Source organism: Brienomyrus brachyistius, chromosome 24, assembly GCF_023856365.1.
Source record: "Brienomyrus brachyistius isolate T26 chromosome 24, BBRACH_0.4, whole genome shotgun sequence".
Classification (NCBI taxonomy): Eukaryota; Metazoa; Chordata; class Actinopteri; order Osteoglossiformes; family Mormyridae; genus Brienomyrus; species Brienomyrus brachyistius.
The window spans coordinates 8,659,097-8,686,961 of NC_064556.1; the positions used below are offsets into that span (position 1 = coordinate 8,659,097).

Below are 27,865 nucleotides of genomic sequence, written 5' to 3' on the forward strand. Positions count from 1 at the left end.
AAATAAACAACATCGCCTTTAACACAACTTTATTTACACATTAAGTGATTTTTATCCATACAAGAAATACAATGTGAAAGGCTCTGACTTGAGTCTCAGTCTGCTGTCCTGAAGTTCACATTTGTACAGCACACAGAACAGACTGGAACATGCTCCCAGATTATGACACATTCTGTCAGGTATGCATGTTTTGAGTTTGCTGCTTTCCTGCAGCCTCAGGCTCATGGGTGTCTGCTACCTTTCTTATGATTGCTTCCTGAGGCCTGGATAGCTGGGGTGTCATGGTGGTGTCATGGTGTTGTTGTCATCGTCATCTTCCTCACTCATGCTGCTGGAAGAGGCATCTTTTGGGGGGAACAGGGTCCGTCGGGAAGGGGGTGAGGGCGAGCGCGACTGGGAGCGTCTTCTGCTGGGACTGCTGCTGGGGGACACACTGGGAGAGTGGTAGGGGGACAGAGCCTGAAGCATCCGCCCACGGTGCTCCTGGAACATCTGCTTCTGGGGAGGGGAAGAAAGAGGAGAAGCTCTGATTACAAGAGGAGAAAGGGATGAGTGTGGACCACCCAAAAGGAGGAGAAAGGGATGAGTGGGGACCACCCAAAAGGAGGAGAAAGGGATGAGTGGGGACCACCCAAAAGGAGGAGAAAGGGATGAGTGGGGACCACCCAAAAAGAGGAGAAAGGGATGAGTGTGGACCACCCAAAAGGAGGAGAAAGGGATGAGTGTGGACCACCTGAAGAGAAGAAAGAGATGAGTGTGGACCACCTGAAGAGGAGGAAGGGATGAGTGTGGACCACCCAAAAAGAGGAAAAAGAGATGAGTGTGGACCACCCAAAAGGAGGAGAAAGGGATGAGTGTGGACCACCTGAAGAGAAGAAAGAGATGAGTGTGGACCACCTGAAGAGGAGGAAGGGATGAGTGTGGACCACCCAAAAAGAGGAGAAAGAGATGAGTGTGGACCACCTGAAGAGGAGGAAGGGATGAGTGTGGACCACCCAAAAGGAGGAGAAAGGGATGAGTGTGGACCACCCAAAAAGAGGAGAAAGGGATGAGTGTGGACCACCCAAAAGGAGGAGAAAGGGATGAGTGTGGACCACCTGAAGAGAAGAAAGAGATGAGTGTGCACCACCTGAAGAGGAGGAAGGGATGAGTGTGGACCATCCAAAAGGAGGAGAAAGGGATGAGTGTGGACCACCCAAAAGGAGGAGAAAGGGATGAGTGTGGACCACCTGAAGAGAAGAAAGAGATGAGTGTGGACCACCTGAAGAGGAGGAAGGGATGAGTGTGGACCACCCAAAAAGAGGAGAAAGAGATGAGTGTGGACCACCCAAAAGGAGGAGAAAGAGATGAGTGTGGACCACCTGAAGAGAAGAAAGAGATGAGTGTGGACCACCTGAAGAGGAGGAAGGGATGAGTGTGGGTCATCTAGGAAGAGGAAAAAGGGAAATTCTGGTCAAGAGTGTAGACTCTTGCTGGGGCAGACAGCAGGATCTTACCCAGGCCCCATCAGGCCCAAACAGCTGCAGAAAGTTCCCGATGAATTCCCGGGATTTTTCTTCCCACTTTAGGATGAGGTCGTGGCTCTTCTCCTCAACCTTATACACAAAGTGTTTGGACTTTTCCTCCACTGTCTTCACCTTCTTCTTCATCTTGTCCACTTGGTTCTGTAGACGGTACTTCTTCTCCTGTGACAGTGAGAGTCGCTCGCGGTTAGCTTGTGCTACCTTGAAGCAACAATTTTCCACACACCATGTCGACCGAACGTTGCTCTCACGTTGATGTAGCTGACGTTGAGCTCCTTCGCAGAGTACCCTCTCTGCAGGTTGCGTCTGGCGTAGACGTCATAGTCCCGGACGATGCGGGTAATGATGTCAGACGTAGAAATGCCTTCTGTCCTCTGCGTGGCCACAAACATGCCTGAACACACGTGCAGACTGAGGTGAGACTAGTTGGCTTACAATGATCCACCTGACACACCTCACAGTTTCACACAGGTCAACATGCATTACAGGTATGAGGGCCTTTCCTCCATCAAATGGAGGTATGGAAGGACACGCGTAAGCAGATCGACACCCTCATTTACAAAGCGCACGAAAAATTAACACAGAGAGAGAAAACATCCCCCCACCGGCTTCCTTGATGTGTTTGTAGACATCATGTGATCCCGCACATGCATATGGGATGTCATCATGCGTTACGAAGTCAATCTGAGAGAAAACCACGCATCAGAATCAGTAACAATTTGCCTCACTCAGAAGATAATGTGATGACCTGACTCACTAGTAAGTTATTACTATTGTCAGGAGCAGCCAAGGACCTTAATTTTATGCAGTAAAACACATTTTATACTCATGTTTGTTTCACAGTGTAACTCACAATGACCAGGAAAATTACAGTGAATACATCTGTGAGGACGAGCAGCACTTTGATCTGGGGGGTGAGGCTGACCTTGTGCTTCTCCAAGAATTCAGGTGTGAGGCTCCAGGGTGCATCCTGAACCACCTCATCCACGTATCGGCAGTGCCTGAGAGCCTCGTAGCGTTCCTCCTCAGTCATCACCGTGAAGCCCTTGTACTTGTGCGTGAGCTTGTCGCTGCACACTGACAAACACCATCAAAAACTCCACGTGACGCTTCGATATGGGCATTTGAGTACGTTTTGTGTCATGTGAAGCTGACTGCATCTCACCTCCGACGATCAGATAGCAGTTGGGGAACAGGTTCTTGGCCTGCATCAGGGCGCGGGCGTGGCCAGAGTGGAAGAGGTCAAAGATACCATCAGCATAGACCCGTGCTGGCCTGTCTACTGACAAGACAACTAATCAGCCACCTCACCCAAAACATACATTCGGCTAACCCTACCTTGCCTCTTAACACTGCCTAACCAGCTAATCTGAAGTTAACTTACCCAATTCGAGCTCACCCTTTCCTTTAAGTCACTGTCTTCCTTTATGACAAGCAAGGCAATAAATAATAGCCAATCATAATCAATTGGCCTTCTTAATTAATACTACCATAACTACAATCTAAATTAAGCCAAAACTAACTCAGGCTTGTGGTACAGTTCCTGAAGGGAGCCGAGATGATGGATGTACCCTGGCATGTTGGTACATGGAGTGGGGCTTACCAGAGGTGCCACGGCGGGCCTGTGCCAGGCTCATTCTCTGATAGGGGCTGTGCCTCTCTTGACTCGTTTCTGAGGCAAAGGCAGCTGGTTCCATCAGGGTCTAGGAATGACATAAACATCGTCATCTTAAGACAACTGTACATGTGGAAGCATGGTCCCACCTCTGCTCATCTGCCTTACGTGCAGATTAGCAAACTCCTCATGTCTACATACCTTCATGAGCAGTGCAGTTTTTTGTTTCACTAATTTCTCAATTTATGGGTGTGCATCTGTGAATAATATCTATTCTTTTGCAAACTGCAGCTTGGTTTTTGCCTGTTTCTCATTAGTGAAGGGCTTTTTTGTTGCTTTATGGGACTTCAGTCCTGCTTCTAGGAGCCTGATACATACTGTCCCAGCAGTGCACTTCACACCACTTAATGTTCCCACTCCTGTTGAAGGTCACTTGAGGTCATCTTCTGATTTATGAGGCACTGCCGGATAAGTCGACATCATCTCTGGCATTAGACAGTCGCTTCCTCCCTCTACCTGGCTGGTTTCTGCTCATTCCCAGTGTCTCCTGCTTCACCTTGTTCTTGCGCACTGCTGTCTTAGCCAGGATTAAACCAGGATATAAAAATGCAGATAAAAAAAACGGAGCGGTCTCTTAATTTTCTCCAGTGCTGTATCTGAACAGTGACAGGGGAAATGAAAGTAACCTAATCTAAGAGGCAAGTTCTATTTAAGGACACGACTGATTCATTCGTGCAGCTTATATATATATTACATCAGCTTAATAACCCTGATGATAACCCCCCCCCCCCCAGCCCCGCCACTCTCAGTAATTATACATAGCTATCCCTTCCTAAATAGAGTGTGATAAGATTACTGGGCTTCTCTGCGTGTTCATGAGATAGAGAGCATGTGTGAGTGTACATGCATGTTTACATAGGGCTATGGTGCTGATGAGTTGTCTGTGATGTTGCCCCCTTGAACTATGGGCTGTTTAAGACCTTGTCTGTGATTGGAGGAGTAGGCAGTTAGGCTCCAAGGAAACAGCTGGGTGTGTGAGAGCAGCCCTCCGATTAGCTGAGACTCAGACTTATATACAGGTCATGTGTGAGGGCATGTCGTGTCACTCCTGACTTCAGGTCCGTGAGAGATGCAGACGTCTGAGCTCCTCTTGGAGATGATGAAGCTAAGCTGGCTAATTTATATGTCGTTCTGAGTGCTGAGTGTTCCAGCTGTGACCCCTAGAGGGCGGATCCTTCCAGCATGTGGCCCCAGACCCTCATTCTTACAACCAAGAAGCACATGCCAGCAAACCTTGGCTAAAGGTCTCAGTTGGAGAAGCTATTCAATGTAGACCATAACTTCAAGGACAGATATCTGATAACATCGTTGATGAAATCATTGAGCGTCCTACTCTTAATTACAGATACAAGCTCCAACAAACTCTGTCAATGGTTTTATTTGGTGGAGTTCAATCATCTGGGAGATGTAATTAATATATACTTTGATTTCCTGTTTGACTGTTCTTTGCTGCTCATTTTATGATGAAGTTAAGATGGGTTTTTCATTCCATCGTGGACCCCTGGGTACTATCTGGTAGACAGCTACCATAGACAGAAACATACAATACCTAATTCTTTAGAAAAATATGTCATAAATTCCCACTGCAAATTAAGTTCAACACTTGCACCTCTAAAATTAGTAAAAAATAATAATAATAATAATTAAAAAATAATAATACTGTCCTGAATGGCTTATAGACTATCGTATAATGAATTGGTGTTAAAATATGTATTCTGCAAAGGTAAAAATCCCATCTCTTAATTCTGCAATCACAGTTGTATTCATATTAATCTCATACAATGTATTCTAGACTAATCAATAGCCAGTAACCATTTAAGATGAAGGCAGGACTAAGCAACTAGACAAAAGGAGGGTGTGACTGCGGTAACTGGAACTCTACGCAGCGCCGTGGCCACGCCCTTCGAGGCACCTCGGTAACGCCCCTTAAGCTCTGCAACGAGCGGCACTTGTTCAATTGGCACGCCACACTAATACTGCCTCCGATTCCAGCTGTGGTGCTCAGCTGCTGGGATGCTGGCGGTTTAAAGGGAAAGCGGTGCTGTTTTATCTGCATCTCAACTGCTTAAACCGAGTTCTCCCTCTATGCACACAAGTCTTTTATGCACGCAGGTCAACTGTCTCATTAGCAATGCCTCTCTGATTCGTTAGTCGAAATAAGGACTTTTTTTCCAGTCATGAAACACAGCCCAGCGTTCTGTGTGGACCAAATCCAACTGAAGATCCATGCTACTTCTGTGTTGGGCCTCATGAATCATCTCAGCTTGTGCTTTACTTCAAACCCTTGGAAAGTCTCTGTGTATCTGCACCCTCTATTGAGATGTTGAGTACAGAACCTTCAAACGCTATTTAATAATAACGATACATTTTATTTATAATGCCCTTTACGTCACAAGATCTCTAAGGGCTATTTGTAGTTGGCTACATACTAGAATACACATACCTGTTTATTTTAGCGAAGTCGTTATACCCCTGAAATACGCGGATACCATACAAACCAGCAAACTGCATGTATTGAAATGTTTATAATTATTCAAATTATAAGCAATCAATGCATTTAAAAATCCAGCAAAAAACATAAGAATTATTTTGAAAGCATAGCAGTAATTCGTTCGGCGGACGACTGTTCGCGGCGAGCCCTCACCCTGCGCGGTGCGGCCTGGCCGCGCTGCCCCTGCTTGCCTCCGTTCCCCCGGGCTCCGGCGCGTCTCCTCCCCACCATGTCCAATATGCGGCCGCTCCACTGACCGCTCTGCTTTTAGACACGCTGGATCCGGCTGCCCCCGATGACGAGAGTGCTCGGTGCAAAGTCCATGTTAGATCAGTTGGCGCAGCTGATCTGGACCCAGAGCTTATCGGAACCGCGGGTGGTACAGAAAAACTGGCCATGGAGATGAAAGGGCGACTGACAAGCGATATTATGAAGATACGAAGACTGAAACTGAAACTGACATCAGTTAAAGGTTGCTGCTACTGTACGCATCTTCAGATCGATACTGAAATATGGATTCTGTCAATAATCCGAATGTTTAATTTTGAGAATCGATTATGTTAAAATATATTTTCCGCAACAAATATATAATGCGCAAATAACATAGCAACTCAGTTACTACTTAAGAACGAATTAATATGGTAAAGCTGCTGTCCTGCCTGATATACTTGAAATGTCATGATGGATTAACAGTGAACATGGGATCCGTGTACTGCTACATTATTTGTGCCCCCTCAAGTAAAGTGTTACCCTATATTTATTGATAATGTGTAATTGTATTTCTTATTACTTTTCTTTTGTAAAGTTGATCGACTTTACGGCTGTGTGAGAACAGTACTATAGAAATAGAGTTTCCGACTGGGGTAAATATGATAAAATACCGTATTGTGATTATGAATATTCATATAGTGATCTATTTGAATATTGCACGTGCCACAGCGCTCATATATTGGCAAAGATGCTCCTTCCTGAATGGTAATATATTCAATACGAAACATACGAACAGCCAGCAACACGGTGGCAAAAAGTTTTGACTTACATAGTTGGAACCATTCCGTTGTATCATTTGGCCTAATTACTTGACCGGCCTTGCTATCCGTTGTAATTTCCGAATTTATTTAAGGTGTCACAGAATGAAAATCTGCCTTAAAAATATAACTGAAAAGGAGTGTTCGGCACATGGATCTGACATACCGACTCTCTATTAATTTCATGCTATTCCATCAATGAGTTACAGCACTAAAGTTGAAGTGAAATATCTTGGTTTATAAATAGAAAACGTTAAAGTAAAACTTACGACTATATAACATTACACTTATAATAATCTATGTTAATGTGTATATGAGGATGATTTTATTGCCCGATTATTGTCCCAGTAGACGCATAATCACTGATTATGACACCCATGTTTTGCCAGCAGATGGCAGTATAGGATATGTTTTACTTTACTTATCAAACTAACCCGGTAATATGAGTCGCGTAACCTTTCCCGGGCTTAAAGCGACTTTGATGTCTAGCAATAATAATAACAAATTATATATATAATATTTATATATATATAATATATATATGTAGACTAGTGTCTGGTTCATTAACATGTGGAACACAATTGTTTTCAATTGCTTTCAAAACCTTTCCTCACCCCCCAGGAAGATTCCAGAGCTCGCACTGGTACGAACGAGATCTTTTGCACATTATTCACATGGACAGTAATACACATCGCACCAGTATTCCTTTGATGGCGTGACTGGTAGCGTGACCATGTAATGTGTGTGTTTTGCTTAGAGCTCAGCGTGATGGATGATCCCTCTCAATCCCTTCTGACAGGTATGAAGGATGAAAACAGACATTATCCGAGATCGCTATCATGTCTGTTGCTAGTGTGCATGGCTTTGTGGATGCATGAGAGTGTTCGCGTCTGCAGGTATATGACACTATATGTTACCATGCCATATACAGTAGGCTGCTTCTTGCGCTTGCCATACCAGGCATCATCCTCGAGCTCCCCCATAAGCCGCTGCCGTGGGCCGCTCCGTTTCCATCCGCCTGCCCTGTATTAGGGGGGAGCTGGGTTCTCGGAACCCGCTGCGGGGGTGCGTGTCTGGGAGGGCACATGCTGGCCGTGGCGCTCTCACAGATGACTCTTCAAATGGCTTCCAGGAACGGACGAGTTTAGGCCAGGTCTTCCTCAGAATCGACTGGCGCTGGAGAGGGCGAAGAGGAAGTGGGGCTGTGCGTGTTTTTGATGGCTGTCGTGGGAACATTTTCCCGCTTATCTTTCATTACCTGGATGTGGCTGTGGCTATCTTACCTGGAAGCAGGTCCCTCTGTTCTGGTCCTGCATTGTAACAATGGCTGTTGGCTGCATACTCCGGTTGCTTAATGGTTTATATGTCTTTTAGCTTATTAATGAAGCTCTGTGAAGGCATCATAATATAGTTTCACAAAGTTCTTCTTCGGATGTCATGGAGATTATTTACATAATGTAACGCGGTCATGTGCTCAACACATCCCTGAGAACCAAAACTGCACATTCAAGACTAATACTGCAGAACTATTACACAACTAATATTATACACCTCTCTATTTTGGCATATCTCGGACAGAAGGTAACACATTGGGTAAGATATAGTGACCCAAAAAGGTCACTGGTCCCAAAGCAGTGACCTGCTGTAATTGTAACCTGATTTGTTCCAAAAAAAATGTTTTGACTGAAATCTACATTTTAGAGGTCATCTGTGCGCTGCTACAACCACGTACAATGAAGTCTGTCTAAAATGCTAATACTAACAAGCTGCTATACCTTCCAGAAGAACCTTTGACCAGCTATGGAGGTGATAGCTTTATAGAATTCTTTTTAAATTAAAGTCACACCGTAGGCTGTCCAGGGGAGAGGAGTCACAGAGTGAAGTCAAACTGGAAGTCTCACACATCCTTAATAAGCTGCTTGGGCCCTGACCTTCCTGGAGACGGACGCTGTTTGTAGAGGTCCTGGTATTTTAAGTATAATGAGGGATGTGGGTTAGTATTACATGAACACTTGCCAGTATGATTGATTGATGTCCTCTGGTTTTATTTTTGTGGCCCTGTATTCCTGGACCTGCTTTTAACTTCTTTTGTGACAGAGAGGCCCCAGGAAGGTTAATTGAGAGGAGTTTACAGCCTGCGGGTTGGAGCCAGTGCTTTCTGGATCTCCAGCAGCCTTTGACCCCGGCCAGCAGTCAGGTCGACCCCATTATCTGTGGGGTGTGGAAGCGGAGCACAGGCCACACTGGCAGGGGGTCGAGGGGGGGCATGTCTGCCATTCCCACGGCTGCTCTCTCTTGTCCCAGTCACAAAGGTGACCTCTGGATTTCTCGGAATAAGACATGACTCTGGAAGCTGCAGAGCTGTGGTGGTGATGTCCACTGTGATTAGACCAGGATTTTATCCAGTGATCTCTTGACTTAACAAATAGCCACACAGGCAGTAATATAATCCACATGCTCTATGTTAATCAGCATTAAACTGGCAGAAAAATAGAATCGCTGGGTGCTGCAGTGGTGATGTGTGATGTCACTGGTAGAGTAATGGTGTCGTTCTGTGCTTTTGATCTATGTTGAAATGAGCTTTAAATCAGCTTGTGATGGGTGTTTAGTGTGTTTGGACCAGAGAAGGAGGACAGGAGTATAGGAGTCTGTTGGCTGGAGGATCCATTCACCTGCCAGACGGGCCCCTTAATGTCTTCATTCAGGAGGATGTTTGGGCTAAAAGTGACGTATGGTGGTCTTTCTGCTCAGCTACAGGGGACCATTCACATGATGTGGGCTCACGTATAGAGGAGGGGAGGTACTGGAGAGCGTAGAGCATTGTAGTGGCATAGGGGAGGTGTAAAGCTCCCGTTATACTTGTATATGGAAGGTATAGAGGAGGTGCATTAGAGTGGCAGAGGGGAGGTGCCAGGCTGCTGTTGTGTCTGTAAATTGATTGTGTAGAGGAGGTGCATTCGAGTGGCTGAGGGGAGGTGCAAGGCTGCTGTTGTGTTTTATATGAAAGGTGTAGGGGAGGTGAATTGGAGAAGCAGAGGGGAGGTGTAAGGCTGCTGTTGTGCCTGTAAAATGATTGTATGGAGGAGGTGCATTCAAATGGCTGAGGGGAGGTGTAAGGCTGCTGTTGTGTTTTATATGAAAGGTGTAGGGGAGGTGAATTGGAGAAGCAGAGGGGAGGTGTAAGGCTGCTGTTGTGCGCGTACATGGAACATGTAGAGGAGGTGCGTTAGATTGGCTGAGGGGAGGTGCAAAGCTGCTGTCGTGATAGTATATGGAAGGTGTTGGCTCTGGTGACTGGTTTGGGAGAGGGATCCCAACAGCTGGGGTTTTCAGGCAGGGATAAAGGCGCTAATCTGGCTCCTGCAAGCTGAGATGGGCAACCCCCCCCCCACCCCCCCACATGAGGCTCCATATTCATGCGAGGTCAATGAAGAGGATTTCATTTGTAATTAATCTGGCCTTTTGAGACCTTTGTCACTTAGTACTCCTTCATGGTGAACCTTTTCTTTGTTGCTGATAATGACCAAACGAGCTTCACTGCTCACTGGATCACTGTCTCATTCAAACTGAAATGAAACTGCACCATCACCTCACCGTATCACTGTTTCAGTGCATCTCTGTATCACCTCAACATTGCCTCGTCACTATATCACTGTATCAGTTCACATTGTGTCATCATATCACTGCCGCACTGCACCATCATCTCATTGTATCATTGACTCACTATCTCTGTATCAGTGTAGCACTGCGTCAGTATGTTAGTGAATCAGTATTTCCGTGTATAACTATCAGTATTTCAGCATATCTTAGTATAAACATGTTTGATCATTGTTTCTGTGTACTGAATTACTGGATCAGTGTATCGCTGTATCAATATGTTACTGGATTACTGTATCAGTGTATCACTTTATCAGTGTTTTATTGTATCACTGAATTACTGTATCATTGTATCAGTCTTATTGTTGCCTCATGTTGTCATATCATTATCTCAGTGACACTGTATCACGCAACCCAATAGCTGGGTCTCAGTCCGTGGATGCCTGCAACAGAGTTCTCCTCAGACTTCAAGAGAGAAACACACACACGTTCAGCAAATGCCGGGGGTCATCAATCACATTTATTAGCTGGTAATGGCAGTGACAGCCTCTGCCCTCCTTCCTGTGTGGCCCAGTGTCACAGGTAGAGGATGAGATGACCATAGCTGACTATGATTTCACTAATTTGTCGCTTAGTATTTTCATTCCTGGGCAGATGAGGACTGTGTCACAGTGTTTGTTGATCTCTAACCCCAGTGATCTGGACAGTGAGACTCTGTTTTGACAGGCCAGACAGCTGGGGCAGCTAAGGGGGATTCTGGCATGAGCTTGCTGAAAGACAAGCAGTTTGACCGTGGTACTGGAATGCTTGGCAGGTATTTGGGAGGCAGGAGCTTCACTTTATAGGCATGCCGACTGGGAATGTTCCCAACCAATCAAAACGCAGGACAGCCGGACAGTAGCCAGGCGTCGTGGCAACCCAAGCAACAAATACATTTCACTTACAGAATATGAAATATGTAATCAACATTAGTATACCTGTATAATGCTTTATTAAAATAATGACCTTGTCTTTGGTTTGGAGTCCCACAATGCATTACATAAATTTCATCAATAGGCTGGTGAAAGTAAATTAAGTAGGATCTCAACCGGCCCTGTACTGGGGGGGGGGGGGCAGGCCACAATCCTGCCACAGTCATCTGTGATTGACAGTCATATTTCCTGCCCTCCAATACACAAATTGCCACCACAGCTGTGGAGGGCGAAGCATAAAGATCCGTACTGGTAGGAGGGGGCTCAGCGTACAAACCCCCCCTGATTGGAGACATCAGGGGCTATTATGACTCCTCCTGTGTGTAGATATCCAGCCCTGTTTGAGCGTCTCTAATAGCACTCAGACAATTATCCTCCATCCAAAGGGAAATCTCTGGCTGTTTCTGGTGCCGAGTGTCGAATTACTAAATAGATCTGCTAATTAAATGCTTTTTTTCTTTTCTGCCTGGTGAGGGACACGACTGTTCAAAAAGTGCTGCCTGCCCCCCTCACCCGACTCCCCCAGCTGTCATGGAGGAGTCCAGGATAGTGCTTGGGCTCAGCCCCCAGCAAACTGAAGGTGTGGGGGTCTCGAAGATGATAGGACGTCTCCCCCATGCTCTCGTCTGCTTTTGGGTGTCACACTGTCCCCTAGCTTGGAAAAGAGGGCCCGTGCTTCCTTCCGTCGTGTTACCGTGACAATGCAGAGTGTCAGGCGCTCAGTAAGTACCACGGCAGTCACTCTCCAGCTACATCCTGTCATTGGCTGCGACCTAATTACCCATAATCCCCGGGCCCCCTGGAGGGCATTCACACATACAGGGGCCAGATGGTGGTTAGTTGTTAGTGTGGGGAAATATTTCCCATTCTGACATTTAGACTTTGCGTTTATGGTAACATCTCTGTATAGCCGGTGTCTACCTGTAGCTGTTTCTCTGTGTCTATCTGGTAGAATGAGTTCTAGCTCAGGACAATGTGTATCAATTTAGGCAGAGCACAGACGTACACACACACACACACACACACACACACACACACACACACACACACTGGCATTGAGAATCGTGATTCCTGTCTCTCACCGCCTGCCACATGCCCCCTAATACATAGATACACAACTGCACGGAGACTCAGACCTGACTGTTGACCCCCTGACATTGGCTAATGAGCAATTTCTAAATATTTTGGAATTCTTTTTATCCATTTAAAACAGAACTGTCGCTGGAAACTGACAACCTGCACCAGTAATATAGCAAACAGGGCAGATTGAGAGGTTTGCTCAGTAATGCCATGATCATAACAGTTCGGTCAGTATTATCTCAGTGCACTGCTTGGTCAGTAATAGCAGAGGATTGGTCAGTAATATCTCAGAGTGTGCCATTTGCTCAGTAATACCATAATCTCAGTGGTTTTGTCAGTGTACCAACATCTCATCTATTCCAGGTCTTCTAGAGCTCTAGGTTTCTTCTTCATCATTGGCCTTCTCCATTCTGCTGCAGTCCTGTAGGCCTCTTCCTTCCCTTGCGTGCATCATCGGCATTCACAGCGATCACTGGATCCTTCTTTGGCTCATCTGCTCACTGCATTTCTGCCTGTGTTTACCCTGGGCTTTTACGCCTTTTGCATGCTTTAGCATTAGCGGCATTGTCGGGGCTCCTTGGCGCCTTGGGGGCAATGCGGGTGTTTTTCTCGAGTCCAGCCTTGTCCTCTGACTCTGCATCATGCTGTGACGAGCAGCCGCACATCGAACTGCGACACATCTGCGTCCCGGAGTCTGATACGGACCCAAACAGCCCGAGTGTGCACTCAGGAAGTGCAGCTCCCACCGCAGCCCTAGCCTGCCTGCGATCACGCTCCGCCTGGCCAGGCGGGAGCCGGCAGACCCCGGAGGCTGCAGAGCGCGTGCCTCCGCCAGCGGCCAGGTGCCGAGTGCGCCCGCAGCCTGGCTGATCTCCACAGACAAAGCGGCCCCACGTCGCTGCTGCGCCGCCAGGCTCCAGCCCCTCAATGCGCGCTGCTGCAGGGGTTGCCATGGCGCTTAACAAATTATCGCAATTATGTTCATCACATGTCACCCTTGGTAATCGGCAGGGGGGCACGGAGGGGGGGGACAGTGAACACCCTACTTTGAAGAGAAGGTCAGATTGCTCAGCGGGGCTTCCTGATTGGGTAGAAATGCGTGACCATTGATAATCGCGCCCCTCCCCTCCCTCCCTGCAAGTCAGCGGCTGAATGGGCTGCTCTGCTGATTGCTGAAGAGACTGAGCAACTGCTGTCTAAGGTGCTAAATGTGATTATTAAGTGAAATATCTCAAGTAACAGGGGGTGGATACCTGTATGACTGACACCTGTATATCATGCTGGATAGTGGGGTCCTGGGGGCCCCAGCTAAAGCTTCCCAAAGCCTGGCCAGTGTGACCCCAGGGCCCCGAGGTCTCAGTACCCCCCCCCCCCTCCTTCTCCTGATGGCCATTCAGCCTGTCGAATCCCCACCAAACAGGAAAGGAGCACGCTGGCATCTGATTGGCTGTTTGGTGCAGTCTGACACAGCTGCAATTTTCAATATTTTTGCTAAATTTAACCCCCTCCCCCAGGCTTTATTGATGTACATTCACTCCCCCATTAGAGCCGCTTATATTCCCTGTAGTGGAAATTGCAGCATGTTCATTTTCACACAAATTACAGCAATAGCAGGTATCCCTATTTGCCGCGTCGTAGCGCGCAGCAATCGTGGATAATTGAGTGCCTTTCACATGGAGACCAGTGCATTCACTCCGATTCAAAGCCCGGCCATTTATCGCCTAATCGCTCTTTAAACACTGAATTTCTGCAATAAAAATTCTTGTCATAATTTTGCTTAAGTGTATTTGGAAATCACAGTCCTTTGAGTAAGGATAATTGAAATCAAACCCCTTTCACTGGAGGTGACATTTCTACATTTCCCCAATTGAAATTAATTTCAAAAATTGAGCATGAATATCTTCAAATAGCAGGCAATTATACCTTTCAATGGGGAGGAATTATGTGCACAAAGGCGTGGGGACAGCAGCGAGTGCTTCAGCTAAACGCCTTTGTCTCCCACTGTGTTGGCCTTGTAAAGATTTACATATATTGACTCGTTTTGTGACCTTGTTCTGTGGATAGCGTCACATTCTTATTTCAGGCCATTAACATTAACTAAAATTGGAAGGTTTTTTGTTAAGCTTTATGAAAACTGTTTGGATTCTTTTCTTCCACTACAGCTGCAGAGTGACGGTTCCTCTGTGGACGTTAACTCTCGTCCAGCTGAGCGAGCTCCCGCGACACTGCTGTGCTACGTGCTGAAAGGATCCTGAAGGTTTCATGCCAGGTATTTCTAAGCTCCTGTCCAATGCGTGTGTGTGTGTGTGTGTGTGTGTGTGTGTGTGTGTGTGTGTGTGCATGTCTATGTGTGTCTCAGCAAATAAATCCTGTACTTTTGTGCATTTATGTGACATAATCACACTCAGACATTCCGTTTCTTACAGTTTCTCTAACAATCTCTCATCAGACAAACACACGCAGATTAGCATCGCCTTCTGGGCCTGGTAGATGGTTGTCCGGTTAAATGTCTCTTTGAAAAAAACGTGAGTAGGAAAAGACCCCAGACACTGGCAGCATCTACGTTTAAGTTCTTACCATTTGCAATGTTAAATCACCTCATGTTTTCTCTGCCTTTCAAAAGCTGATCTGGTGTCTGTGTGATGTAACTTTGCACCACTGGTATAACAAAAATGGTCCTTTATTTATGGTCTGATAATAGTCAATTTTCTGGCTGACTTCTTGGTCACCCGCTCATTTCAGAAGCCCTCCGATGCAGACCCCCCGTGGCATGGCCAGTGAAAACCTGCTGGCTGAATTGTCAAATCAGTTATTCACTTTCTGAAATGATCCTTGCACAAAGAGGCACTTTCCACTGGGAGCAATGATTAAATTAGCAGCTATTCCAGCTGTCTGATAACAGCTAATAGAATATTCATAAGGCGGCAGAATGGAGGGATAATCTCCATTTACTTCATCACGCTCATTTAATTACACACTTGTTATTGTATTTACACCTTGTTGGTTCTCATTGAAGCTGATATAGAAGCAAAAAGATGCTCTTTATTCTTATTGTCACCCTTTCTGCTGAGGGAAGCCTGTTGGATCGAAATACTCCCCCTGCTGGAGAAATGTTTTGTTTTTATTGAGCAAAAATCAGATGGAAAAGGAGCTTGTTGCTCTCTCAGAAAATAACAATGGCAAGGGTGATTTATTTCACACCCATATTTCAGTTTAGTGTATGTATTCCACATTAGCATACAATGAATCGTCACCTTGTACTGGTGGAGGGGTTTGTGTGCCTCTGTGATCCTAGGATGTGTGCCTCTGTGATCCGAGGACGTGTGCCTCTGTGATCTGAGGATGTGTGCCTCTGTGATCTGAGGATATGTGCCTCTGTGATCTGAGGATGTGTGCCTCTGTGATCTGAGATGTGTCTCTGCGATGCAAGGATGTGTACCTCTGTGATCTGAGGATATGTTCCTCTGTGATCTGAGGATATGTACCTCTGTGATCTGAGGATGTGTGCCTCTGTGATCTGAGGATATGTGCCTCTGTGATCTGAGGATATGTGCCTCTGTGATCTGAGGATATGTGCCTCTGTGATCTGAGGATGTGTGCCTCTGTGATCTGAGGATATGTGCCTCTGTGATCTGAGGATGTGTGCCTCTGTGATCTGAGGATATGTGCCTCTGTGATCCTAGGATGTGTGCCTCGGTGATCTGAGGATATGTGCCTCTGTGATCTGAGGATGTGTGTCTCTGTGATCCTAGGATGTGTGCCTCTGTGATCCTAGGACGTGTGTCTCTGTGATCCTAGGATGTGTGCCTCTGTGAATCTATTGTCCGGGGCAATTGCCACTGGTAGTATCCCCCAAGCAAGTTGGTCCTAAGTGACCGGCCAGACTATATGTGTTTCACATCGACTACCATGACTATTACCATAAAGGTAGATGTGACCATGCTTGGATTAGGGAAACCGGGGCCCTGCCCTGGAGCCGGCCTGATGGAGGAGGGCTCTTGAGTGAGCGCATGGTGGACAGATCTCTACGCATGGGGCCCAGTCGGGCATAGCTGAAAAGGGTTACATGTATCTACACTCCTGTGAGCCCTGTACCTACCTTGGGGGCCGTGGGGGTCAGGTATAGTGTAAATTGGGGCCTCGGCAGACCGATTGTCAGCAACCAAATCTGGCTATAGGCACATGGAGCATGACTTTTCTGGCGGTAAACCAGCCTGAGCTGGTGCATGAGGTACAGAGATGCCAACTAGACATAGTCGGGCTCACCTCAATGCACTTCTTGGGCTCAGTAACTAAAAAAGTGGCGAGGGGCTGGACTCTACTCCACTCTGGAGGCGCATTTGGTGAGAGGCGCCAGGCAGGTGTGAGTCTACTTATAGCCCCCTGGTTCAGCGCCAGTAAATAGGAGTTTACCTCGGGAAAAAGTGATGGTTGTCTTCCTTGGGTTTCATGTCAGGGGACTAGCTCTGTGTGTATGCACCCAATACCATTTCAGAGTGTCCAGCCTTCTTGGAGACCTTGGATGGGATGCTGCAAGGTGCCACCTATGGGAGTTTCATTGTTCTGCTAGGGGACTTTAACACTCGGGTGAGGAGAGGAGTTGGACTCTCAGCTGATCACCATCTGGTCGTGAGTTGGATCTGACGATGGAAGAAAATGCCGGATAGACCTGGTAACCCCAAACGTATAGTGAGGGTGTGCTGGGAGCATCTGTCGGAGGCTCCTATCCAGGAGATCTTCAACTCACACAACTGGCAGAACTTCTGCATCTCGAGGTATTCAGGGGACATGGAACCTGAATGGGCCATGTTCCGGGACTCCATCGCTGAGGCTGCTGTGCAGAGCTGTGGCTGTAAAGTTGTTAGTGCCTGTCAGAGTGGCAATCCCCAAACCCTGTGGTGGACACCAGTGGTAAAGTGAGCTGTTAAGCTGAAGAAGGAGACCTTCCAAGCTTGGTTAGAATATAGAACTCCTGAAGCGACTGACTGGTAACAGTTGGCCAAGCAGGATGCAACATTGGCAGTTACTGAAGCATTTGTGTTTTCCCCTGGTCCCTGTGGGCTGCATAGCTCACCTTGTATTTTGTTTCATTGTATGAGTTTTCTTGTTCCTGAGTCTTGTCATTTGTATTTGGTTTTGGTTAAATTCTTTGTGCCCGTGCTTGTGTTCCTACCTGTCTGTTACTCCCCAGTCTTAGTTCCTGTTTCCCTGTTTCCTTGGTTAGTTCTTAGTTTCCCTCTTCAGTTCCCTGAGTTAATTAGTTCCACCTGTTGCCTGTTCCTGTACCTGCCCTTGTGTGTTTCCCTGATTGCTCATTGTCCTGCACCTTCCCCTATTGGTTAATTGTCTGTTTCACTGCTGCTTGTCATCACCCTGTTCAGTGTTTGTATTTAAGTTCCTGCCTGAGTTTTAGTCCCTAGTGCTTCATTGTTTGTGATTAGTATGATGCTGTTGACTGTGAATGTTCTCATTCTGTTACATGTATCTTCTGCTTACCTGCCTGTTTGTGATTAGTATGACTCTGTTGACTGTGAATGTTCTCATTCTGTTACATGTATCTTCTGCTTACCTGCCTGCTTCTGATTAGTATGACTCTGTTGATTGTGAATGTTCTCATTCTGTTACATGTATCTTCTGCTTACCTGCCTGCTTGTGATTAGTATGACTCTGTTGACTGTGAATGTTCTCATTCTGTTACATGTATCTCCTGCTTACCTGCCTGCTTGTGATTAGTATGATTCTGTTGACTGTGAATGTTCTCATTCTGTTACATGTATCTCCTGCTTACCTGCCTGCTTGTGATTAGTATGACTCTGTTGTTTGTGAATGTTCTCATTGTTACATGTTTCTTCTGCTTACCTGCCTGCTTGTCATTAGTCTTTGCTGATCCCCTTTTGTTTCTGACCCTCGTGCTCATTTTGCTTTTTGTCGTGTTCTTACTGTTTTCTGTTTTATTTAATAAATCCCCATTTGCTGTGAGCCGCAAGTGGGTCGTCCACCATTTCTGTTCCCCGCCTACATGATGCCTCGTTCCCGCTCAGAACCCGCCCGGATCCATGACACCATCTGCCTGCATACAGTCTGACTGTAAATCAGCAGCTGTCACCTGCTGTCTGCCTGCATACAATCTGACTGTCAATCAGCAGCTGTCATCTGCTGTCTGCCTGTATACAATCTGATTGTCAATCAGCAACTGTCACCTGCTGTCTGCCTGCATACAGTCTGACTGTCAATCAACAGCTGTCACCTGCTGTCTGCCTGCATACAATCTGACTGTCAATCAGCAGCTGTCATCTGCTGTCTGCCTGTATACAATCTGATTGTCAATCAGCAACTGTCACCTGCTGTCTGCCTGCGTACAGTCTGACTGTCAATCAGCAGCTCTCACCTGCTGTCTGCCTGCGTACAATCTGACTGCCAATCAGCAGCTGTCATCTGCTGTCTGCCTGCATACAGTCTGACTGTCAATCAGCAGCTGTCACCTGCTGTCTGCCTGCATACAATCTGACTGTCAATCAACAGCTGTCACTTGCTGTCTGCCTGCATACAATCTGACTGCCAATCAGCAGCTGTCATATGCTGTCTGCCTGCATACAGTCTGACTGTCAATCAGCAGCTGTCACCTGCTGTCTGCCTGCATACAATCTGACTGTTAATCAACAGCTGTCACCTGCTGTCTGCCTGCATACAGTCTGACTGTCAATCAGCAGCTCTCACCTGCTATCTGCCTGCATACAATCTGACTGCCAATCAGCAGCTGTCATCTGCTCTCTGCCTGCATACAGTCTGACTGTCTATCAGCAGTTGTCCCCTGCTCTCTCCCTGCATACAGTCTGACTGTCAATCAGCAGCTGGCACCTGCTGTCTGCCTGCATACAATCTGACTGTCAATCAGCAGCTGTCACCTGCTGTCTGCCTGCATACAGTCTGACTGTTAATCAGCAACTGTCACCTGCTATCTGCCTACATACAATCTGACTGTTAATCAGCAGCTGTCACCTGCTGTCTGCCTGCATACAGTCTGATTATCTGCAGCTGGTTTTAAAGTATGTGTGTGAAGTAGATGGGGACTGTTGTGTGATTCATCACTCTAGTCTCCTCTGCTCCAGAGTCCAGTGTTGGTGTGCTTTACACCACTGCATCTGACGCTTTGCATTGCACTTTGTGATGTAAGGCTTGGATGCAGCTGCTTGGCCATGGAAACCCATTCCATTAAGTTCTCTGCGCACTATTCATGAGCTAACCTGAAGGCTACACAAAGTTTGGAGGTCTGTAGCTATTGACTCTGCAGACAGTTGGCCACTTCTACACACTGTGTGCCTCAGCATGCGTTGTCCCCGCTCTGTGATTTTACATGGCCTAACACTTCATGACTGAGTTGCTGTTGTTCCCAATTGCTCACAGTTTGTTATAATACCACTAACAATTGACCGAGGAATATTCAGTAGTGAGGAAGTTTCACAAATGCACAGGTGACATCCTATCATGGTACCACACTTGAATTCACTGGGCTCCTGAGAGTGACCCATTCTTTCTCAAATGTTTGCAGAACTAGTCTGTACAGCTAGGTGCTTGATTTTATACGCCTGTGGCTATGGAAGTGATTGATACACCTGGATTCAATGATTTGGAGGGGTGTCCTAATGCTTTTGGCAATACAGTGTTTATTCTATATGTCACTCTGTGGCTGAATACATTGTCACCAAATGTTTTGTCAGGGTGTCACTGATTAGAGAAATAAAATACAACTGAGATGCCATTTTCTTTTGATTTAAGCCTACATTTTCCTTAATCTCCATAAATTAAGAATAACATATTAATAACATAATAACACATTGGACATAACCCCTTTTTAGGGCTCCAAATGCACACAAAATTCCTTGTAATATATATTCAGATTGCCGACATTTTAAATAATATTAATGAATTTTGACTTGAATTTTGAATTATACCTATTAGTGAAATTCTGTCTTGGTACTGATTACTTGCGAGTGTGTATACTTTTATATAGCCTACTTAATGAGCTTGTGTGACAGATTGAGTGAATATTTTTATGCCTATTCATAAATCATGATGCGAGTAGGGGGGAAAAAATCACCGCTGCAATTGAATACGTGAAATGTATAATCAAGCTTTTTTTGTTGATGTTGTTTTAGAAAAGCAGGTGGAAATGCGTTTAGCAGTCGAAGAGTGTTCGAAACAAGCAATACATTCAAAAAGCCGCAAAAACCTCATTTGCCGCGTTCTTACTCACTCGCCAGCAAACATTACAAACGGAAGCTGCGACAGCCGTCTCCTGACATTAGCATCCATCTGGCTTCTGGTCCCGGATATTGGTCAAAGTGAGACTGAAATTAGAAAGGCAATTGGTTTACTAAACACTCACATTTATTATGCCCAGCAACAACGTTTTCTGTAAACCCGGTGAAGTCTGAACTTTTAGTAGTTCTGGGTAATATTAACGGGGTTTATTGCGAAGAACCATTTGAAGAAAGGCAATAACAGAGCGATCACTTTGGGATTTTAGTTCTCTTTTCTTCGATTCCCCTTGCTATTCCTCAGTGTCGGGGTTATACAAGATTAGCAGATGTAAAACAAGGAGTCTGAAAGCTCTTCTCCGAGTAGACGATAAAGAGGGGCATTAATCCGCTAGGTAATTTCACGCAATTTAGTTCAGCACCATGAACGGGTCAAATGGAGGAAAATGACTTTAGTGAAAGAAGCGCATTGATTGCTGTAGTGGCTCCGCTTGGGGCGGCGGGTAGATTAAATCGTGGAGGCTGAAGAATGGCACTCTTCGAAATGACTTGTTACTTCATTGATGAGGAGACTCTTCTTATGAGCCGCATTGGAGATTCTAAACCCAATTTTACGCCTTTGAAAGCATGTTTTTGTTAACAGGCAGAAAAAAGACCATAATGCAAATCCACGCTTTTTCTCTCATGAGGCGATCTTGTTTTTGTTAAATATGGATTAATACAATTATGGTTAGCGTCACTAAGGTGCCAGAATAAAAATACGTTAAAAAAAACTTTCGGGGACTTCGGTGGCTGTTCTCAATCACACCTCAATGTTTGTGGATATGTGTGCGTGTGCACGTTCGTTTGCATCAGGCTATATTAGGCTGCAATCCTGTGCTGTGCATCTGTGTGCCCTGTGATGGACTGGAATGAGGCCCAGAGTGGCCAATCAGGAGACTGGGGAGTTATAAACAAAATAATTCCACAAGTTTAAGATTAAGGCTGTGTTCTGACGGGTTGAGCTAGCTATCTAGACGTGCTATCGAGCCTTTCTGCGCATGTGCAGTTCCACCGTTTTGGGATTAGGGTTAGGGTTAGGGTTTTAGGGGGGGTTTGGGGTTAGGGTTAATGCTATAGATTAGCACTACGTAGCCTAACTCGACAAAGTAGTTCAACTCGACAAAATAAATGTACAAGTTTAAAAATCTACAATGATCGGAATCAGAATGTTAACCAGCGAGTTCTCTGGCGCACACGCACTCAATAAACCACAACTGCTCTGCATAGAGAAACGCGCAAGGACCCGGCAGCCGCGTCTTTGTGACCGCATATCTTTTAGCACTGAACGCGGTCGCGGAAGTGCCACAAGTGACTATTGATAATCACTGGAATTCTTTAAACGACGGATGGTTAAAAGAGACCAGGCGGGGCTGAGAAAGTGCAGACTTTTTAAAAGCGCAGAATTTGTCCTTTATCGGGATAATAAAATGTGACAGGCATCATTTATCAAAGTTTCCCCAGAACAAATGCATGGTTTTGGGCATAAAACTCCGGGGCTGGAAATGAATCCCATTCCGTGGCTGATTGTAATCCTGTCCAGTACTGCCTATGATAGACTTATTTCCCTCTGCATTTCTGTCTGAAGTAAGTGTTCAGAAGATGTAGATGATGGATGTTTAGCGCTGCTGCCTCACACTTCTGGGACCAGGGTTTGAGTCTCCACCCCTTGCTCCATGTGTGTGGAGTTTGCATGTTCTCTGCATGTTCTCCCCGTGTCGTCATGGCTTTTCCTCCCGGTACTCCGGTGTTACCTAGAGTTACCAAATTGTCCATAATGGTGAGTGTGCCCTGTGACGGTTGGTGTCCTGTGTTGTTTATTGTCTTGTTCTGGACCCCTGTGACACTGCATAGGACAACAGGCATATAAAATGGATGGATGGAAAAATGAATGTTTGTTTCTAATTATTTAGTTAAATTTGGGGGTGGCATGGTGGTGCAGTGGTTAGCACTGTTGCCTCACACCTCTGGGACCTGGGTTCGAATCTCTGTCTGGGTTACTTGTGTGCGGAGTTTGCATGTTCTCCCCATGTCGTCGTGGGGTTTCTTCCAGGTACTCCAGTTTCCCCCCCCCCCAGTCTAAAGACATGCTGAGGCTGATTGGAGTTACTGAATTGCCCATAGGAGTGCATGTGTGAGTGCGCCCTGTGCCTATAGCTTCCAGGATAGACTCTGGACTCCCCACGACCCAGAAGGATAAGTGGTTTGGGAAGCCAATCTTTACTGTATGACATTCTGTGGCCACAGGTCAATGTTTCAACCCCTTTTACTGTAGAAAATGTTTATACAACACATTGCTTTTCTTTAGCTCATTTTAACTCCCAATATCATAAAAAAATAAACAAATGCATTTCCAGTACATATTTCCGGTTGAAAGTTAAAAAACTCCACTGACAGACCTTAAATGATGAAGGGTCATAATATTTTTATGAGTTAAACTATTTTTTTAATGGAAGTCTTAGATAAAACCTTTACAATAACACAAATGCATGAATACAGCCGTTTAAAACACTGTAAAATATACAAAGCTCTTAGTTATAGCTCTCATTTTAAAATTAAATATCAGTGGAGGCAGGAATGAATCCACAGTGAGAATACAGAAGCTGCCGTCCTCTGCTTCATACAGGCGACTCATACTGTATGTGCATCAGTGCTTCCCAGCCTGTCACAGCTGCTGGGGCTCTCAGCTCGCTGGTCACCCTCTCCCCTTTGGCACAGAGATTTTGGGGACAGCAGAAGGCCACTGTTACAGAGCCTGGAGGACCCCACCCAGCACTGGCCTCTGCTCATCATGTCCCTGCGGGATACGGCGACGAGCGGGAGGAGAGAGATGGCAGGCGCTGGCGGAAATCACAAGGGCATTCTGGGAGCTGCAGGTGAGCTGTAAGGCCGGCCCTCTTCACTTTGGTCATGCATGTGTGGGCAGGGTGATCATATGGGGGGGGGGGGGGGGGCGGAGCTTAACAGACCTCCTTTCCCGCCCCCCCGGGGGGCAGGATGTTCAGCTGGGTAAGCTGAGCCGAGTGCTCCCTGGCTCTGAGCCGCAGGGCTGCGATGCTAGAAGCACGGCGGTCAGCTGCCACAGAGGGCACCGGGGAGTCCGGCAGAGTTGCTGCCGGAACCATGGCATCAACAGAGGTGGTGGGGGGGTGAAGCAGTGCAGCCGACGAGGGAGGGGCAGTCAGGGACGCCATGGAGAAGAGCCTGGGGGGGAGGAGCTAGTGAAAGCTCACCATTTCATAATCGGCGCCACAATGCAAAGGGCAGGACTGCTTACCTGCCAAAAGCCGGGCTCATGAGGGCCGGATGCCGGAACACGGCGGCGCCCAGCAAGGCACTCAAGCCAAACCGGGGCCCCGAGCCACTGGGAGGGAGAGTGAGCCCCCGGAAGGTGCCGGTGCTCCAGGGGGAGTCCTGGGGCTGGGGAACGTGAGCAGCACATGGTCCCCCTTCGAAGTAGGGGCCCAGGGGGTGGGATGCAAGCAGGTGTCCCGGAAAGGAGAGCCCCTGGGGTGCCGCATGGACCCCCGCCTTCTCCCGCTTCCTCCATTTGGCCCGGCGGTTCTGGAACCACACCTGTTGGCCACACGGTGCAGGTATGAGCGCCGCAGTGGCCCCCCACAGCCCCAGCAAGGGAGAGCAGCTCTGCGCAGCTAATAATGTGCGTTCACATGGAGGACAGCAGTCTGGCTCATTAGTTAGTGTCTAGTGTCTCTGTAGGATGGGTGGGGGGTGGGGGCACTCAAGGCCTCATAGCAGCACTGCTCCCTACAGTCAGATAATGGGAAATCAAGCAACAATCTACTCCAATTCATACTTCCTCTCGGACTAAAAGCTAAACTGCATCTTCTCTTTTGGCCTTTTCATAATAAAGTAAGACAAGGCTGCAGCTGAGAATTCTTAAAATAATAAAATAACAAATCATATAGTAAATAAAAATATATTGTAATTCTGTACAACTACTAATACAAATATTACTGACAACCAAAAAACTAAACAACAACAACAACAATAATAATAATAATAATAATAATAATAATAATAATGTTAAACGATGTACCTACTTGTACTCGCGCCTCTGTCAGGTCTAGTCGCACTGCAAGCTCCTCCCTGCCAAAGTAAAGATTTTAACCGCTGTATTTGATTTCAATCATAATATTAACATTGCGTTTCAGTAATCTGAACACGATTTTTTTTTGCTGTTATTTCTTTCTTATTCGCGGGTATTATCTGCGCGAAATAATTTTATTTGATTTTGTTAACTGATTCTGTACACCTATAGTTTTTTGGCGCAAATTAAAGATCGTTCGACGGCGCTGCATACAATGAAACATGGCGTGCGGAAAAAGCACAAATTTGTCATCTTTAAAAACAATTTCTCTATATTTGATTTATAGACTTCCGACCGATTCTCTACCATTTCCAATGTAATATTTATTAAAGATAGAATATTAAAGATAGAATATTCTAGTCTGTCAATAAAATAAAGTGCATCAAACTGTATCATCAAGAAAAATTAAAGGATTTGCATTATTATTATTATTATTATTATTATTATTATTATAAAAGGCTTCGTCATTTCACGTATATATAAATATACGTACGAATATTATCTATTAAGCAAAAGATCAATATTAAAGGAACTAAAGGATGTCCCGAAATGAACATTTTAAAATATAAATGGAAACCGTTCTAAAATAATCTAAATATGTTTTTTTAATTCAACAAGAAATAATTTTGCATTGTCATATTTTAATAAATGTGAAGAAGAGAGGTTAAAATGGCCAAATATTTTTTGTTATCTTAGTTTTCTAAAATCTAATATGAAAAAAATATCTAAATATATATTATTAAAAAGTTAGTAGTATGACAGAAATATTAAATGAGAGGTTAAAGTTTTAAACATAAACATAATCTGACTAATGGAAAGGTCCGTTCAAATATAAGGACGGTTGTTTTAATCGACGAGGATGAAACTCGTCGACGCTTGAGCGAGTGCGTAAGTAAACGCTGAACTTTTCACACTGCACCCATTTCAGGTGACCGCCATGACGTCAACCGGTGAAATACCTCGGCTGCCTTTACTCTGCCTTCTGCGCCAATAAAGTGGCACGAAAGCCGACCGACCTGCATGCCACAGGTGAATATCTCCTATTTTTAGCTAATGTAATTGCTGGAGGTGCCTTACCTGGTGAACACGTCAGGGTAGTGCGTCTTCTGGAAGGCCCTCTCCAGCTCTTCTAATTGGTACGTGGTAAATGTCGTCCTGTATCTCCGCTGCTTGCGCTTGAGCATGCCCTCCTCTGAGTCACTGCCCGCCGACAAGCACATACTGTCCTCTCCGTCTTTAACATCCCCATCGTTGTTGGTGCCCTCTGCTTCTTTTAGAGATGCATCTCCAGAAAGTGACTCCATGGATGGCTCCTCCTGTACCGCATCTTCCTCGAATTTGAGCGTCCCCGATTCCGTCAGCGCCTCGGACCCGCTCTTGGGGCTCTTGGCCCCGTCCAGCTGTTTCAGCGACTGGTTCTCCCTGTAGGACTTGGTACGACTGATGTTAACGGGGGGTGCCTGTATAATTCTAAAATTGTGCATTTTCTCTGCTTTCACCAGATCCCCGTTTCCCTGAGATTTTCTGCCAGAGTCCAAGTATTTCCCTTCCCGGTCAAAGAACCGGCGTAGCTTGGGCGGCAGGTGCACCTCCGGCATTAAAGATGAGCTATCTTTGGTGGAGACTGCAAATAAATCAAAGTAATTCAAAGGTTAATCTCTATCAAGAGCTTTTATCAAGAGCAAGGAGATGTACCTGTCATCGTTAAATTTTACTGTCCGTGTCATCTAGCGGAAATATTTTTATGTAGGCCTGTAGCTATTTAAAATAAAAAATATTTTAACATTATAACGGAGTAAATGCAAATACAGTATAGGCTATATATCGCATTATGTAGTTCTATGTCTCACAAGAGAACTACTTAAATGGCTTAAGTAAATAGTCAAACATTCATATAGACATTGCAAATATGCATACAAAATAAACCACGCGTTATATTTAATGCAGTATTTGCAAATAAAACCGTCAGCATTAACAATAAATGTAGTGCCGTCGTTAACACCTTATTGAACTGCTTATAAACGTTTCAGTGACATGATATAGAAATTAATGTATTAGAACCTGGTACTTTAAGCCGGTATAGGCAGTATTTTACCACCGTGCAGATTTACAAATAAGGGCGATTAGTTTAAGTATATCGAGATCATTTAGTTGATAACTTATATAATTTATTAGCTTTCTTTTCCTTTTAATTATTTTCTTGACCAGTTTGATTTTATTTACTGCTCCCTACGTAATTACTGTAACAGTAAAACACGAGAACAACCAAACCGATAATAAAAACTATATTTAAAACTTCTAGGCTGATGTGTAACGTGAGCGGCACTGAGGCTTTTTCATAGGGTAATATGGCTTAGTGCCCAGTACCAAGTCTGTCTGTGAAATTAACATATTCGAAGAAATAACGTGTAAGAAGCAAACATGAGAGTTTTGTGCGGGTCTGTTTTCCTACCTTCTGCGCTCCCGTCTTGTTCAGTTGTGCCAGGCAGCGCGCGGATATTTTTTGACCCTTTTAATCCTGCTCCACAGGGACTCGTACGGCCCAGGATACTGTCTATACAGTATGAGGAGAGCCAAGTTGGCGATTTAGCGCTGCTCTCATTTCTCTTTGAGTCGCCATCATTGCACTGACGGCTCATGGTTGCCCCTTTGATGAGATCTTTGGATTATGTTGAAATGTGTTTGTCGCGGATCAGACCTTGTCGCCGTTGCCCTGCCTTCGCGCAGTAACGGTGCGGCTGAGCTGCAGACGCTCCTGGTCCTGCCACACATACGTGTCCCTGTCCTTCTGATTGGCTCTCAGTCCCAAAAAAAAAAACCACCATCAGTGCGAGGCGATGTCCCACCTAAACTTCCTACTCAGTAATTCGCGAACATGCTGCACACTCACGCAGTAATATCAGCTTTCTACGGCTTTTATCGAAAAAAAAAATGCAGTTATTGTGAATGTTTTATAGTGTCATAGTTTGGTGTTAAGATTTTGATATGCTTTTTAATGTAAACAATGTACTAACAATACACTACGCCTATTCATAATAAATATCAATTGGTCCCTAAAATAATTGTCCTTGCTGATCTGAGTATTTTAAAGG

The 27,865-nt window shown here is 45.6% G+C and overlaps 2 protein-coding genes and 2 long non-coding RNA genes across 4 annotated transcripts; 1 reads left to right on the top strand and 3 right to left on the bottom strand.

Annotated features, from left to right (window-relative positions):
- Positions 1 to 12: 12 nt before the first annotated feature.
- LOC125720150 (choline-phosphate cytidylyltransferase B-like) lies at positions 13 to 6,075 on the bottom strand. Its single transcript, XM_048995311.1, has 8 exons — positions 5,843 to 6,075; positions 3,127 to 3,226; positions 2,689 to 2,802; positions 2,449 to 2,600; positions 2,129 to 2,207; positions 1,775 to 1,917; positions 1,497 to 1,685; positions 13 to 498 (listed from the first exon to the last, which is right to left on the bottom strand). The coding sequence occupies exons 1-8, from the start codon at positions 5,918 to 5,920 to the stop codon at positions 280 to 282; spliced, it is 1,074 nt and encodes a 357-aa protein (XP_048851268.1). The 5' UTR covers positions 5,921 to 6,075; the 3' UTR covers positions 13 to 279.
- On the bottom strand, positions 671 to 1,490 carry LOC125720176 (uncharacterized). The gene is made up of 3 exons (XR_007385370.1): positions 1,196 to 1,490; positions 832 to 1,097; positions 671 to 733 (listed from the first exon to the last, which is right to left on the bottom strand). It is a non-coding gene; the product is annotated as an uncharacterized LOC125720176 (long non-coding RNA).
- An 8,472-nt stretch (positions 6,076 to 14,547) lies between the features above and the next one.
- LOC125720178 (uncharacterized) lies at positions 14,548 to 26,146 on the top strand. The gene is made up of 4 exons (XR_007385372.1): positions 14,548 to 14,634; positions 23,381 to 23,538; positions 25,702 to 25,802; positions 26,051 to 26,146. It is a non-coding gene; the product is annotated as an uncharacterized LOC125720178 (long non-coding RNA).
- On the bottom strand, positions 23,157 to 27,639 carry LOC125720146 (aristaless-related homeobox protein-like). Its single transcript, XM_048995293.1, has 5 exons — positions 27,226 to 27,639; positions 25,851 to 26,397; positions 24,727 to 24,772; positions 23,940 to 24,238; positions 23,157 to 23,866 (listed from the first exon to the last, which is right to left on the bottom strand). The coding sequence occupies exons 1-5, from the start codon at positions 27,410 to 27,412 to the stop codon at positions 23,623 to 23,625; spliced, it is 1,323 nt and encodes a 440-aa protein (XP_048851250.1). The 5' UTR covers positions 27,413 to 27,639; the 3' UTR covers positions 23,157 to 23,622.
- Positions 27,640 to 27,865: the final 226 nt, after the last annotated feature.

Coding starts and splice junctions, on each gene's coding strand:
- LOC125720150 (XM_048995311.1), bottom strand. CDS start 5,920: ATGGTGGGGAGGAGACGCGCCGGAGCCCGGGGGAACGGAGGCAAGCAG. Junction 2,208..2,448: donor AATTCTTGGAGAAGCACAAG/GTCAGCCTCACC, acceptor GTTTTCTCTCAG/ATTGACTTCGTAACGCATGA. Junction 1,686..1,774: donor TCAACGTCAGCTACATCAAC/GTGAGAGCAACG, acceptor TCACTGTCACAG/GAGAAGAAGTACCGTCTACA.
- LOC125720146 (XM_048995293.1), bottom strand. CDS start 27,412: ATGAGCCGTCAGTGCAATGATGGCGACTCAAAGAGAAATGAGAGCAGC. Junction 24,773..25,850: donor TACCCTGACGTGTTCACCAG/GTAAGGCACCTC, acceptor TTACTTTGGCAG/GGAGGAGCTTGCAGTGCGAC. Junction 23,867..23,939: donor ATGAGCCCGGCTTTTGGCAG/GTAAGCAGTCCT, acceptor CCTCCCCCCCAG/GCTCTTCTCCATGGCGTCCC.